Genomic DNA, 15,233 nt, shown 5'->3' with positions numbered 1-15,233 from the left:
GATAAACATTAAAAGCTTCTCATACATGCGTTGTTTGCTTTCCAAGAAAATGATCATTTGCTCATGGAGATTTGGCCATGTCTTGTTGTCATTTCTCCTTAAGATATGAAAATGGTTCTCCAATAAATAAATAAATAAATACGATAAGAAAAAAAGAGGAAAAACATAGGAGTAATTGACCGACTGCTGTCCTGGTCAACTGAAAATTTGACTAATTTTATGGGTTCTTCTTTCTTGGACTTTGGACCAAACAAGAATCTTGATTAAAACCTAACTGGCTGCGATTGAAATAGGCCCAAAAATCCATACCCGTCTCTTTTATGACAAGTCAGAATTCAATGTGGGCTGGGTTGAACCTGAAAACTGATCCAAAAATTAAATTAGGAAGGAAAAAAGAAGAATAAAAAAAAAAAAACAAAGCTACTCCTGGCCTGAGCTGATTGCCTTGCCTGGTTATAAATCAGCAAATATCTGTCAACTGTCACATGGGAAAAATGAAAAATGGAAGACTACCCACAATCAGACCGTACATTTTCTCATCACCCAACAATCAAAACTTCCTCGTCCCACCTAACAACACTTTCGCGCCAGCCCACCAGTACTATCTCTCCAACCCAACCGTCACAACTCTCTCCATTGCTATTCAACACTTCATTAACTCAGATACCCCTTTCCATGGCCAAAAGATTCATACCCACATTATAAAATCTGGGTTTTCACCGAATACGAATATTTCCATCAAACTCCTTATATTGCATTTAAAAACTGGGTGCTTAAACTATGCCAGCCAAGTGTTCGATGAATTGCCGCAGCGGACTTTGTCTGCTTATAATTATATGATTGGCGGGTACCTTAAACATGGGAAAGTTGAGGAGTCACTTGGTTTGGTTCGTAGAATGGTTTATTCAGGTGAAAAGCCTGATGGATACACATTTTCGATGATTTTAAAGGCCTCTGCTTGTGGGAGTAATAGGGTGGTGCTGCCGCGGTTTTTAGGGAGGATAGCACATGCCCAGATGGTGAAATTGGATGTTCAGCCTGATGAAGTGCTTTATACAGCACTGGTTGACTCGTATGTGAAGACTAGGAAGGTTGAATATGCAAGGACCGTTTTTGATATGATGTTGGAAAAGAATGTGATTTGTTCAACGGCGTTGATCACTGGATACATGAATAAGGAATTAGTACAGGAGGCTGAAGATGTGTTTAATAGAACGGTTGAAAAGGATGTGGTAGTTTTCAATGCAATGATTGAAGGTTACAGTAAATCAGTTGAAACTGCTAAGAAAGGATTTGAGATTTTTGTTGATATGCAACGGTTGAATTTCCGGCCTAATATTTCGACTTTTGTGAGTGTAATTGGGGCTTGTTCTGTTTTATCAGCAGTTGAAATAGGTCAACAAGTTCAAGGTCAATTAGTGAAGACTGAGTTCTTTATGGACATAAAGATAGGAAGTGCTCTTGTTGACATGCATGCAAAATGTGGAAGAATTGAGGATGCCAGAAGAGTTTTTGACTACATGCCGGAAAAGAATGTTTTCACATGGACCTCGATGATTGATGGATATGGGAAGAATGGAAACCCAAACGAAGCGCTTGAGCTGTTCTACATGATGCAAGAATGTTTTGTTGAACCGAATGATGTTACATTCCTTAGCGCTCTCTCTGCTTGTGGACATGCTGGCTTACTTGCCAAAGGCCGAGAAATCTTTGAGAGCATGGAGAGAGATTACTCAATAAAACCGAAGATGGAGCACTATGCTTGCGTGGTTGACCTTCTGGGACGTGCAGGACGTTTAGATCTAGCTTGGGAACTTGTAATGAGGATGCCTGAGAAGCCCAATTCTGATGTTTGGGCAGCTTTGCTCAGTTCCTGCAGGCTGCATGGTGATGTACGAATGGCAAGGATAGTTGCCAACGAACTTTTTAAGCTAAATGCTGATAGTAGGCCAGGGGCATTTGTTGCATTATCAAATACTTTGGCAGCTGCTGGAAAATGGGATGGTGTCAGTGAGTTGAGGGAGGTGATGAAGGTAAGAGGGATATTGAAAGATGCTGCCTGCAGTTGGGTAGGGACTGATGGTGGTTTATAATGTTTCATCTTTCTGAAGCCATTTACAATTTTTCTTTTGCTGCCGTGATGGTGCGTGTTAGTAACGTCCGATGCAGTCACTCCAAAAGCTTGAATTGCTATTAACAAATATGTTGCGTTGATCATGGCTGGAAGAATTAATGATGTTCAAGAAATGGAATTATGATCAAAGAACAAGAATGGTGAGGTTTTGTCCTGAATTATTTATTTATTTTTTGTAGAAAGAACCCCGTAGACTTCTTTGATTCATGGCTTGATTTATTCTTATTCTTCAATGCAGATTGTTCAATACCCCTATGGTCTATCTAACTTGTGCACATTGATGGCACATCAAACGTGGGAGATGTCATTTATGGGAGGCTTGGTTGCCAGCTTAAATTATACCGCGTGGTTTTTGAATTTAAAGAAGGATATGCTGCTTCATGAATCATTGTTAATGCATCATTCTCACCAATCTGGGCCATCACCAAGCATTGAGATTGAAATATCAAACGTTGAGGTTCCTTCAGTGGGCCTTGACCGAATAAATTTAATCAGTTTGGTTAGTAATCTTCGCAAACATGGATAATTCATTGTTCATTCGTTCTTTTATTTAATAACTCAACTCAAGTGCTGTATGATTTATGTTTTTATACGATTGCTAATTGACACTGTAAAATCAATGCGTGAGAGGTAACTGGTAGGATATTCTTCATATTTTTTTGCTTTCTTGAAGATTATTGAGGTTCACTAGGCTTGCCTTGCCTTCCAGCCCAAACTCTCAGGAAAGTGGATCAAAACCATATTTCAAGACTGATCCATCAGGATTTCGCAAAAAGCACGTAATGGCTGCCCCAAATTGCTCTTAGGCCTAGCCCTGTCATGGAATGAGTTAATTGACCTTTTGAGTTTTTACTCCTGACATATGCTTTTAATTTCATTAACATTATTTTTTGTGATATAACCTAACCAGTATTGATATTTGCACCGTGGTAGGAGGTTAGAATTTTTTTTTTTTCAGATTAAGATAAAATTTATCACTATATTATGAGTCAAAATTAAATTTTATCAATGTGTTCTAATTTAGTTGAATTTTATCATTATATTTCTTAATTTTGTTGATTTTTTAAACATTAAAATTAATGAAAACTTACTATTAGAATTAATAAAATTTTTCATAAAATATTTCAAATTCATTATTTTCTGTTTAAAAATCAACTTTAGACTTTACAAAAAAAAAAAAAATCAACTTTAGACGCAATGTGTGGTTGGATTTATCATTATAGTTCTCATTATTCCACCAAATGACATGGTCGGACTAAACTCATCCCCACCAAATGAATTACTATAGGCTTTTCATTCAAAAGCCTAGAATAGCAAAGTTGGTAATGCCAGAATTTGGTTTCTCTGATATTTGCAAAATTTTTATTTTAAATCCTACAATGTAAACAGATTTATATGAGTTTTTTTTTTTTTTTTTAATTCAAATAGAGGGAAAGAGGGAAGGGGATTTGAGTATGGAATCTTGACATAGCTCTAGAAATCAAACTTGAGTTGTTGAAAAAAAAAAGATACATATGAGATTATTTTTGAGTTTACTGAATTAAAAATGCTATGTTAAGTTTCAAAATAATAAAAAAAAAGTGCAGTAAAAATAATTATTTTATGTCACTTAAGCCAATCAAGTATAACTTATAAGTCAGATTAATAATCAACAATCTCCAATTTAATTAGACAAATATCAAGATCAATTGGTCTCCAATAATTGCCGTTGCCTTGACCCATACTCAACTATATGCGGCTGTCACTATACATCAGCCCTATTCTAGCATTATGGTACATCTTTGATTAGAAATAAAATATTCCTTTTCTAAGTAAGAAAGAGACGCGGCTTTGAGTTCATAAATAATCTTATAAACTATTGGTAGAGTATTATGAATTATTATGTAAATTATTGATAGAGTATTATTTTTTAATTTTAATAATTATAAATAAAAAATAAATTTTGACTCTGTTTAACATTGCTAATTTGCAATTATCTATTAAATTTTAACTAATAAATATGACCTATCAGTTCGGGTGATGTGATGTCCATCAACCAACTTGCTCCTCTAGATGCACATGCTTTTTGCATTTTTTTTTAGTTTTTTTGAAGCTCTGGAAGAGGGGAGAGAGACAACAAAACAGTGGGCTAAAAAAGGCAAAGGAACTCATATTACTGACGGGAAACCTTTTACGCAGTTAACCAAAATACCAGATAATTGTGAGAGCAAAACTCATGAGAAAAATGCTCGCAGAGGCAGAACTTCTGTTTTTCTTGATAAAGTATAAAAGAAGCAAATTCAGAAGTCAAAATGTTTCTATATCCTAATGACTTTTCATTTTTACGAGTAGATGATCCTTTGAAAAAATATCTTGTTTTCTGAAGCCTCAAAGCAGAAATGGCAAAAGTTCAATAAATATTTATATTCATAGCCTAAAACATTCAATAATTGCCCAAGACCGGAGTTTTCAATTATTGGGACTCAAGCTGCAATTTTTCTTTTTTTTTTTTTTTGAAGTATTTACAAATATAAAAATGCCCATTAATTGAGAAACCCGACAGAGCCAAATGTAATGAAAACCAGGCCAACTTACTCCTGATTTCTAATCTAGTGGTCCTTTCATCCCCGTACCATTATTCCCTCGCATAAGTCCTAAATATTCCCACCCCCAAAACCTTTTAATAATCAAAAACCCTGCTCCAAACCTACAGCGATACCATAAATTATATAAACTAGAAAAACCACAACCTGGTTTTCACTTAATCCTTCTACTGTAAAAAAAATAAAAAGGAAAACCATCAAAGCCTAGCCAATGAATGTGACTTTTCTAGCATCGTTGCCTTTTTCCTTGAAACCAGCCCATTGTTAATCAAACCCACTTTCTCGTCACAAAACTTAGAATAATACCTGCGTCAAACCTTTAAAAACGCACCAATTTATTTAACTTTCAATACTATGTTTCTTAACATCACTCATATCAGAAAGTTCCCAACTCTTCCTTCTTTCTTGAAGTGTCATTTTATTACAAAAACTTATACTGCATGGATGCTGGTAACAAAATCGGTTCATCAGCTCATCCCACTTCCTTACCTCCTGGGATCAATGGACGTGCCTCGAGTGGCACCTTAGGAGGCCACCTGGCAAGGCGGCTGGTGGAGATTGGTGCGAAGGACGTGTTCTCAGTTCCTGGTGACTTCAACTTGACCCTTTTGGATCACCTCATAGCAGAACCTGAGCTGAACTTGATCGGATGCTGCAACGAGCTTAATGCCGGATACGCAGCTGATGGTTATGCACGTGCTAAAGGCGTGGGAGCCTGTGTGGTGACTTTCACTGTTGGAGGCCTCAGCGTTCTTAACGCTATTGCTGGTGCTTACAGTGAGAATCTGCCAGTTATATGCATAGTTGGAGGGCCTAATTCCAATGACTACGGGACCAACCGAATTTTGCATCATACTATTGGGTTGCCTGATTTTAGCCAAGAACTGAGGTGTTTTCAAACGATCACCTGTTCCCAAGTAAGTTAAAGAAACTTTTTCATTTTTATTCAATAATAAATATGATGTCTTTATGCAATTCTTTAATATATCCTTAGTGTTTGCTTATTTTCGTTGTAATTTTTATACTTGTTGTAAGTTACCTGATATACAGTAAGTTAATTAATACATTGATGATGGTGTGGTGGTGATCTAATATGACAGGCAGTGGTGAATAACTTGGATGATGCACATGAGCTTATAGATACTGCAATATCGACAGCTTTGAAGGAAAGCAAGCCGGTTTACATTAGTATCAGCTGTAATTTGCCTGGAATTCCTCATCCAACATTTGCTAGAGAGCCAGTGCCCTTCTTCCTTGCTCCAAAGTAAAGTTTTCCTCTGACTTCTTACTTTACTTTATTACCTAGATTAGTCTTTCCCCGAGTTATCAGTACACCGCTAGTGGTATATTTTTGAGGAATTGGGATGTGCAATTGGGAAATGAGTACTTTCCTTTATTCATCTAAGTGAGGAACATTTCATATGCTTGGAGAAGGTTGTTAAGAGTTGTGAATTCTGTAACCTGTCTGTCATGTATTACTGATAATTATATATAGTTAACTTGGTGAATGGAGGGTATTTGAAGCTAAGGAACGAACCTGGCCAGAAGGAAAGAGAAACATTAGTTTATATAAATGAAATGGTTGAAATTTTGAATAAGAAAACAGAGGTGTTCTGTTTTCTGCAGTGCTATTAGAAAGGTTCAAAGGGCCCTAGTGTTAGCCATAAGCTAGGGCAGAGGCAGATTTTGTGGGAAACTATCCATAGCTTTAGCGTGCCGATGTAATTGGACTTATTCGAGCTTGAGCTAAATTTTATAGGACATCTAGGTACATCATACATGTATCACAGTTGTGCAATGCAGAGAGCAAAGTATTGTGTTGGCATTCATTAAAAAAACTAATATCGTATTTTTTTCATTTGTCCAGACCACTGAGAAAGTGCCCTTGATTGCTGGGTGAAAGTTTTATTCATTAGAATGGCCTGTTAAACAGAGGAGTGTCTGTTTCAGACATGTATGGCACCAAGTTACATGCTTGTGATGCTCATTCTTTACAATTTTATGCAGGGTAAGCAATCAATTAGGATTAGAAGCAGCTGTGGAAGCTACTGCTGATTTTCTGAACAAAGCTGTGAAGCCTGTCCTTGTGGGTGGACCCAAATTAAGGGTTGCAAAGGCACAAGAAGCCTTTGTAGAGCTTGCAGATGCCAGTGAGTATCCAATTGCTGTAATGCCCTCGGCCAAGGGATTGGTTCCAGAACACCATCCACACTTTATTGGAACATATTGGGGTGCTGTTAGCACCAGCTTTTGCGGGGAGATAGTGGAATCTGCTGATGCCTATGTTTTTGTTGGCCCGATCTTCAATGATTACAGCTCTGTAGGGTACTCTTTGTTGGTCAAGAAGGAGAAAGCAATCATGGTGCAACCTAATCGTGTGACTATAGGCAACGGTCCTTCTTTTGGGTGGGTTTTCATGGCTGACTTCTTAAGTGCGTTAGCCAAGAAGCTGAAGAGAAATAGAACTGCTGTGGAGAACTATCGGCGAATCTTTATCCCCCCAGGCATGCCTCTGAAGCATGGAAATGATGAGCCTCTGAGAGTCAATGTTCTCTTTAAGCACATTCAGGTAGGCACCAAGGTCATGAAATCTCTACAGTATTATATTTTAAAATATAGATTCACCGAAGGAATGAGCATATGAATCTTAATAGCCCTTTAGGAAACCTTCATATTGAATAATTAATGTGGTTGACTAACAGATATACTTAAGTGTGTAAGACATGTCTTGTTGGCCCTTACTGCTTTAATTTCTATTTCTTTGGAAGGTGGAAACACTTTCTTTACTTCATGCTGTAACATTCTTATCCTTTGTTCTTTCCTCTAACTTTATCTGTAAGATCTCTATGATATCTTTGAGACAATATGAATTGTTTAGACTTTAAAATGCATAAGCAGATGTGAACACTTCATTTGATTCTTTTGTCTTTCATTTAGCTGATTCGTCTCATTTTATTGGCGGACCTTGTTTAACAGGAGATGCTAAGCGGAGACTCTGCAGTTATTGCTGAAACTGGAGACTCATGGTTCAACTGTCAGAAGCTCCGTCTTCCAGAGAATTGCGGGTAAGCCAGATCATCTCAAATGGTAGATTTCTTCGAGTTTCTTGTAAGACTTATGTTTGTTTATTTTGCAGTGGCATAATGATTATTTTTATTGCTTGCAGTTATGAATTCCAGATGCAGTATGGATCCATTGGTTGGTCAGTTGGTGCCACACTTGGATATGCTCAGGCTGCTAAAGACAAGCGTGTAATTGCTTGTATCGGTGATGGTAGTTTCCAGGTGCGCAATATAATTTGCATTTAGTACTTCAATGACACATTTAGGGGTAACCACAAGCATTTGAAATGACAATGATATAGAAAAGTAATTTTTACTGTTTCAATTCTTTGACAAGTTGTGAAGCAACTCAATTAGTTCTTTTCAAGAAAAAGTTACTCCATATATATGACAAACACAAGAGAAGCTAAATCTAGGCTGGGAAACTCATAAACTGCAATATTTGCTTGGAAGTTGGAACTAACAAATAGCGAATAATTTACTTCTATATTTGAATAAGGTAAAGATGTAGCAACTAAATAATTTCTTTCTTTCAATTATTCAGATGACAGCTCAAGATGTTTCAACAATGATCCGATGTGGACAAAAAAGTGTTATATTTCTGATCAATAATGGAGGCTATACAATTGAAGTTGAGATTCATGATGGCCCTTACAATGTTATCAAGAACTGGAATTACAGTGGCCTTGTTGATGCCATCCACAATGGTGAAGGCAAATGCTGGACAACCAAGGTTAGTAACTTAGCATAACTGCCCAACAAGCCATAGCTTAATCAAGATGATAAAAACATAATAAATGCATAATTAGTTGTTCCATAATTCCATTAGGCTATAGTTCTCTGATTATCTTGTTCATTGCAAAAAATTCTATCGTTGTTATTGGGAAATTTTGATAGATTTCTGGACCTATCCACGATAGCAAGCATCTGTTTATCAAAGTTTCCAAATCATGCATAGGTTGATCAAAGTTTCCGAATCGAAAAGTTTATCATAGTTTCATTTTTTAAAGTTTATCATAGTTTCATTTTTTAAATGATTAGATGCATCCACAGGTAATGCAGAGTACCTCATTGGTAAGCATAAACTAATACTTTTATTCTTAAATGTAGGTGCGGACAGAGGATGAACTAAAAGAAGCAATTGCCACAGCAACAGAAGCCAAAAAGGATTCATTATGTTTCATTGAAGTTTTTGCACACAAAGATGACACCAGCAAAGAGCTGCTGGAATGGGGATCCAGGGTTGCCTCTGCTAATAGCCGTCCTCCAAATCCTCAGTAGTGCTGTTGATCCTGAATGTTTAGGTAAAGGCAAAGTTGAAGCACCATAAGCTTGAAATAAGATAGAAGGACAGAATTGATTGGCCTGGATGAGATTTCCGTCAATCTTGTTACTGCATTATACTTTGTAAATTGTGGAATTACTCTTGTTGACATGTTGCGTTTTTTCTATTTCTTGTACATGATCGCGGTGAATAAAAATTTTTATGAGCAAAAAGAGCTAATCAATGACTAGATTGTGAATAAGGGTGTTGCCCAAAACTACCATTAATCAAGAATAAAGGTATTATCGAAAGGGGTAAAAATAATAAAGCTTGAATGCCTCAGCCATGTCTAGTGTTTTGGGGGTCTCTTGAAATTAACCTGCTATTACCCTGTGAAAACTAAATATTATTATTTAAGTGGAAAGCTCAGAAATAAGTTCAGTTTTCAAGCCAAGCCATATCTTTTTGGAATGGTTTTCAGCATGTTCCTATGAATAGCAGAACGCAACGAGGATTTTGTCCTTTTGCTGCCAACAATAATGGCTCTTGAAATTCTCAACAACACCAGGAAATCTGGTGCGTATGTCCCAAAACCATGTCTCTGCATAGTGTGCTCCAATTTTAACACTACAATTTGAACTGTCAAGTGAATCTAATACAGGCAAGGGAAGCAGAAAGAGAGCAACCAACTAAAATTTAGGACGATGACAACATCATGTGTGGTCTTTTCTTGTAGTTGGCGAACTGTCATCTTCTAGTGATTGTCTGTTTCTCTTTGGACTCTGATCGTTTTTCATAGTTTCAGTTACTTTATATCAGTGTATTTTGTTGCAAATAGGGTCTTTAAATATTGGGTGCCGCCCTGTCCAGTGTTCAGAAGAAGAATCCCCTCCGGCCTAGGCGGGTTCCGTGGAGGGACAACTTGAATTGGTGAAAACAATTAAAAATTTTGTTTAAGTGCTTCAAAATGCTACTACTAATTGTCTAGCTCAGTTTCTTTTTCTTGGCCAGCAGGTTGTCTCAGGCTCTTAGGTCTTAGCTCAGTTCAGTTTCAAAAAGTTGTCCACGTGTCAAAATTTCATTAGCAGAATCCAACTTATCGAAAACCACAACTTTATTTTCTCTTTCCTTTTTCCTTTATTCGCTTTTCTCAGTGATACTCGCCACTCTTTTTTAAAGCTCTCTTGCTCCATTTTCCCTTCAAAGCTTAACAACCTACTCGCCTGTCTTCTACCTTAAAAAATGAAGATTACCATGTTGAAATCTGCAGGGGCGGCGTTAAAGAAGGCCACGACTGCGTCACCGAGCCCATGTGTATCAACCCATCTCCTGAGTAGGGCCTACTACTCCACAGGGTACCCCGAAAGGAAAGTTGCGATACTGGGAGCGGCAGGGGGCATTGGACAGCCATTGTCTCTGTTAATGAAGCTAAACCCATTTGTCTCTTCCCTTTCTCTTTACGATATAGCCAACACTCCCGGTGTTGCGGCTGATGTCAGTCACATTAACTCTCCTGCTCAGGTCTTTTTTCTTCTTTTTCTTTCATTACATTCCTTCTTTATATTTATGTTCTATCTGAAAGTAGCTTTATTTTTCTTTATATAGAAAATTTACTTTTACTAGTATATATCATTATTGTAATTTTGTGACTGAAAAAAATTGGTTTCTAAGTGGAGAATAAAGGGTTATATTTTCTCAATTCAAGTTCTTGTTTTTAGGCAAAGTTTTCGTTTTCTTTTCGTTTTTGCTTTTTTTGCTATTAGGTTTCAGGCTTTTCTTTTTGTTTTTGCTTTTTTGGCTATTAGGTTACAGGCTATGTGGGTGAAGAACAGCTGGGTAAAGCATTGGAAGGATCTGACCTTGTGATTATACCCGCTGGTGTTCCAAGAAAGCCTGGAATGACCCGTGATGATCTTTTCAATATCAATGCTGGGATAGTGAAATCCTTATGCGTAGCCATTGCTAAATATTGTCCTAATGTGAGTCCCTCACTTTGTCTTCCCTACTTACATTTTTGCCTATGCATATGCTTATGTCATGAATTTTCTACTTATTTTTGGGGTAGGCACTGGTCAATATGATAAGTAATCCAGTGAATTCAACAGTCCCTATTGCTGCTGAGGTATTCAAAAAAGCAGGGACCCGTGATGAGAGAAAGTTGTTTGGTGTGACTACACTTGATGTGATCAGGGCTAAAACTTTCTATGCTGGAAAGGCTAAAGTACCTGTAGCCGGTATTGCTTATTTTCTTGCTTTGAGTACTTTGTAAATTCCTTTTTATTTATAGTCTATTATGTTGCCAATAAAATGCAAAAACACATAGAAAGTTTATAGTATTTGGCCTTGTTTATTGCATATTGCAGATATTGATGTACCGGTAATTGGTGGCCATGCTGGCATCACCATCCTCCCACTCTTTTCTCAGGTCTCTCCTTTTTCCCTTCTGTGTGTGGGGGCGAGTGTGTGTGTTTTGTTTGTACTCTGGTTTTTCTATATTTCACATTGGATTTTTTGTTCTAAGTTTAATTGTGGTTGCCGGTTTAGTATTTCAATTTTGTTGTTTATATATGAATGAATAGGCCGCACCAAAAGCCAACTTGCCGGATGATGACATAATGGCTCTTACTAAGAGAACACAGGATGGAGGAACAGAAGTTGTTGAAGCAAAAGCAGGAAAAGGATCTGCAACACTGTCAATGGCGTAAGTATTTACTGCTGTCATCTTGTTTCCTTCCATGTTTTCTTCATTGGTAATTAATTTTCTACTATCTGTTGTGCCATCTTTGGGGGGTTTTGTAAATTATGGTTGAGGTGAGATTACCATGCCAGAAGCCATTGCTCGTGTTAGAGGAAGGTGCATATAAAAGATAAATCTTTCCCTCTTCTAGCACTTGTCCTTAAATAGCAGAATGCTTCCTCCACCATGTTTTAGCTGCATGAGCTCTTGCGTATACTCATGATCGCTTAATCTCCTGAAACAAGCAGAATAGGGTTTGGGGACAAAATTTATTTTTATCTTTTTGGTGCTGAAACTTTTCAAGTAAATTTGAAGTGAATATTTATGCTCTTGAAACTAATTGATCATATCTGGTGCAGCTATGCGGGTGCTGTTTTTGCTGATGCTTGCATAAAGGGGCTTAATGGAGTCCCAGCTATTGTCGAGTGCTCTTTTGTGGAATCAAGTGTCACTGAATTACCATTCTTTGCCTCCCAGGTGACTAGATAAAAGTCATTGGAACTTTTATGGTTTTTTATTTTGTTATCTTTTTGTTTGATAATGACTATCATGACTTATAAAGATAACTTAATGGCCCTGACATAGAGGTTTCATTAACTATTATATCATCAAAATATAAGCAATTATATTCAAACAGATTTCTTCCAAATATGACCATGTTTGTGTTGTCAGATAACTATGAATCTCTATGGCATCTCATGAACTGCTACATGATTTTGGTTGCAATGTTCATCTTGGCCAATGTGGTTGAATTTATGGTCTTGAATCCTTGATAATTAATAAGCATATAGCAAGTAGATTCTTCTTAATTTATTTTTTGGTAGAAATTCATTAGGTTATAAGTTTGGCATTCATTTATTTGTAAGAGCAGTAAACTCTAATTCATGGAAAATAGATTATTATTATTATTATTATTGGAAGTTTCAAGATCGATTTGCTATTGAGTTTACGCACTGTAGCTTTTATTATCTTTGATCAATAACACTACCAAGTAGGTGGAAAAAGTAATGCCAATTACCTGAGCCTAAATGATTTTAGCTCACGTTTGGTATACAAGATTATGATAGGATAGGATAAGATGATATTATGAATAAGGTTAGATTAAATAATGTCATCCTATCTTATGTTGGATGTATGCAAGAATTAAAATAGAATAATTTATTTATTAGTCAAAATTATCTTTTTTTAAAATTTATACAATTTAAATTATTGATGTAATTTTTAATGGTATAATAATAAGACATGTAAGTTAATCCCATGGTTTAAAAATAATATTTTCGATTTTGAGAGAATTGAATCATCTTATATCAAGAGGATGGTAATCCTCCTTATAATTTTATCTCTTGCAATTAGATACAAACCAAACATAATATAAAATTATTATCTTACTATCCTGTCTATTATCCTATGCATCAAATATGACCTCAGACTACTATATTTTTCAAAAGTTAAGTTGATGCTGGTCGTATCCAACTTGTGAAATCATCGCATAGGTTGGACTAGTAGGTGGTGCATTAGTGTTTTGAACTATATACTAGAACTCTTGTAGTGGGACTTATTCAGAAATCCATATCATATTGCTATAAAGTAACTGCAGTGGGAAGCTTATTTGCTAATCTTGTTTATATGTATTTGTTTAGTTTTATTATTTGGGTGGATGTTCCTTTTGGATTGTTTATCAAATCTCAATTTTGCATATCGAAATTGCAGGTAAAACTGGGAAAGGATGGTGTTGAGCAAGTCTTTGGACTGGGTCCACTTTCTGAATTTGAAAAACAGGGTCTTGAGAATCTCAAACCGGAACTCAAAGCTTCTATTCAGAAAGGAATTAAGTTTGCCAACCAAAATTAAGTGGATTAATTAGAAGGTTATGATCACATTCAAGTTCCCTGGTTTTTCTTGCTGTTTATAATATTGCTTTCACGCAAAGGGATATTGTGTCACCAGTTAAAGTTTGCTGTGAGGTTTGTCAGACGATTAAAATGTAATATTCCAAATAATACTTTGCTAATCTGCTGATAGTTCCTTATGATGTAGGCTGATTAAACAAGGTAATTCTGAGGAGGATTGATAAGTTTAAATTTCCTTGAACAAGTGGCAGTTCTGCCGCTATTTAGAAGAAAAATGAGAGATGCCCAATAAAGAGAAATAAGAAAATTTCTAGAACTGAGAAGTAAATGATCATCAAAGAAAAGGGAAGGGAGCCTACAAAGCGTAACATTCCTTTGTTCTTAATGTTATGAGCCTTTTGTTTGGACTTGTCCTTCTATTGAAATCAATTATTTGATATCAAATTAATTAAAGCTCTTTTGAAACAAAAATTAACATAACTCCTATTTAACGTGAAAAGGTTTAAAAAAGAAGCCTAAAAAAAAAAGGCTCCATTAATTCTAATAATTGTGAATTTGTGACAGTAGTTGCCGTCGGCAATCATTATAGTAGTGAAAACTTAAAATTAGCCGAATTAAAAATCGAAAATATTTGACGGAGTTGGCAAACTGAGGTTTCTATTCGGGCAATCCTGAGGGCAAGATCCGTGTCTTTGTCAAGAACCACTCGATCATATAGAGTTTTGACAAAGTCGATGTTTCCCTTTGCAACCTTTGATCCTGTTGCAATTCCAATCCCGATGTAGAACTCTTGCTGAAAAGCTTCCCAGGCTGACCAGAACCATTGGTAAGAAAAAGATGCTTATTTTTATTTCTTTTCCCTGCTTCTTTGTTTTCAACCAATAACAGATCATCTGCCAGAAAATTTATGAATTTACAAGTACTTACCAAGTTTACAATTAGATTATGCATCGCTAAGAGGAGGAAAAACTATGGACCGAAAGGCAAAGCTAATTCAAGGGAAAGAAAAAAAAAAAAAAGAAACAAAATGTGATCAGTAACTAAACTTACATGGACTTTGTTACAGGGAATAATAATATGATTAAAGCTCACATTTTTTTAGCAGGGATGGTTACAGAACCAATTGGATGATAACAGGTAGACATCTGAAAATTAGAAATGCAAGAAGAAAAGCATCTTTCATTCTCTAAGGCTATGCTTGGATATTATTGTGTTAATCACTTGCGGCAGATGATCAGGAACATGGAATATCGAGCCCAGGAATGGTACGTGAACCATCCAGAAGAGCCTTGAAAATCAATCTATAGGTTGGTTCTGCGAAATGGAACTGTCCCAGCTAACATGCGAGGAAAGATCATCACAAGATTTTGTGCCTGGCCTACCACAACCTGACGAGAAGTTAAAATTATATGGACCTCCGCCTCCATAGCAGGCAGTACTAGTCCTATTAAATCCTGGATAGAAACGGTATTAAGCTGTTAGTAACAACATATGCTTTAAGTTATTAGGTTAATAGTGAAATAATGTGAGATAAAGAAGACAAAAGCACCAAACATCCTTGGATAACGATATAATGGTATTGCGGCGTGGTAATAATCTGCATA

General features: G+C 36.3%; 3 protein-coding genes across 3 annotated transcripts; all 3 read left to right on the top strand.

The window, feature by feature from the left end:
- The first annotated feature begins 399 nt into the window (after positions 1–399).
- On the top strand, positions 400–2,785 carry LOC111274990 (pentatricopeptide repeat-containing protein At1g28690, mitochondrial-like). The gene is made up of 2 exons (XM_022860042.2): positions 400–2,274; positions 2,373–2,785. Exon 1 carries the CDS (start codon positions 486–488, stop codon positions 2,091–2,093), a length of 1,608 nt encoding a protein of 535 aa, XP_022715777.1. The 5' UTR covers positions 400–485; the 3' UTR covers positions 2,094–2,274; positions 2,373–2,785.
- Positions 2,786–5,064: 2,279 nt separating this feature from the next.
- LOC111274987 (pyruvate decarboxylase 1) lies at positions 5,065–9,282 on the top strand. Its single transcript, XM_022860039.2, has 7 exons — positions 5,065–5,633; positions 5,817–5,980; positions 6,724–7,285; positions 7,693–7,781; positions 7,883–8,000; positions 8,323–8,511; positions 8,889–9,282. Exons 1-7 carry the CDS (start codon positions 5,157–5,159, stop codon positions 9,057–9,059), a joined length of 1,770 nt encoding a protein of 589 aa, XP_022715774.1. The 5' UTR covers positions 5,065–5,156; the 3' UTR covers positions 9,060–9,282.
- A 207-nt stretch (positions 9,283–9,489) lies between these two features.
- LOC111274989 (malate dehydrogenase, mitochondrial-like) lies at positions 9,490–13,790 on the top strand. Its single transcript, XM_022860041.2, has 7 exons — positions 9,490–10,563; positions 10,848–11,021; positions 11,108–11,276; positions 11,406–11,467; positions 11,622–11,743; positions 12,139–12,256; positions 13,490–13,790. The coding sequence occupies exons 1-7, from the start codon at positions 10,285–10,287 to the stop codon at positions 13,628–13,630; spliced, it is 1,065 nt and encodes a 354-aa protein (XP_022715776.1). The 5' UTR covers positions 9,490–10,284; the 3' UTR covers positions 13,631–13,790.
- The last annotated feature ends 1,443 nt before the right edge of the window (positions 13,791–15,233 follow it).

Source organism: Durio zibethinus, chromosome 26, assembly GCF_047325235.1.
Source record: "Durio zibethinus cultivar Kanyao isolate XHJ-2024 chromosome 26, ASM4732523v1, whole genome shotgun sequence".
In the NCBI taxonomy this organism is placed as follows: domain Eukaryota; kingdom Viridiplantae; phylum Streptophyta; class Magnoliopsida; order Malvales; family Malvaceae; genus Durio; species Durio zibethinus.
This window is presented reverse-complemented; position numbering and strand designations above follow the sequence as displayed.

What these genes read in the sequence shown, in the direction of transcription:
- LOC111274990 (XM_022860042.2), top strand. Translation starts at nt 486, where the DNA reads ATGGGAAAAATGAAAAATGGAAGACTACCCACAATCAGACCGTACATT.
- LOC111274987 (XM_022860039.2), top strand. Translation starts at nt 5,157, where the DNA reads ATGGATGCTGGTAACAAAATCGGTTCATCAGCTCATCCCACTTCCTTA. An exon ending in AAACGATCACCTGTTCCCAA is followed by an intron (nt 5,634 to 5,816) that starts GTAAGTTAAAGA and finishes CTAATATGACAG; the next exon opens with GCAGTGGTGAATAACTTGGA. An exon ending in TCGGTGATGGTAGTTTCCAG is followed by an intron (nt 8,001 to 8,322) that starts GTGCGCAATATA and finishes TCAATTATTCAG; the next exon opens with ATGACAGCTCAAGATGTTTC.
- LOC111274989 (XM_022860041.2), top strand. Translation starts at nt 10,285, where the DNA reads ATGAAGATTACCATGTTGAAATCTGCAGGGGCGGCGTTAAAGAAGGCC. An exon ending in TCTGCAACACTGTCAATGGC is followed by an intron (nt 11,744 to 12,138) that starts GTAAGTATTTAC and finishes TATCTGGTGCAG; the next exon opens with CTATGCGGGTGCTGTTTTTG. An exon ending in TACCATTCTTTGCCTCCCAG is followed by an intron (nt 12,257 to 13,489) that starts GTGACTAGATAA and finishes TCGAAATTGCAG; the next exon opens with GTAAAACTGGGAAAGGATGG.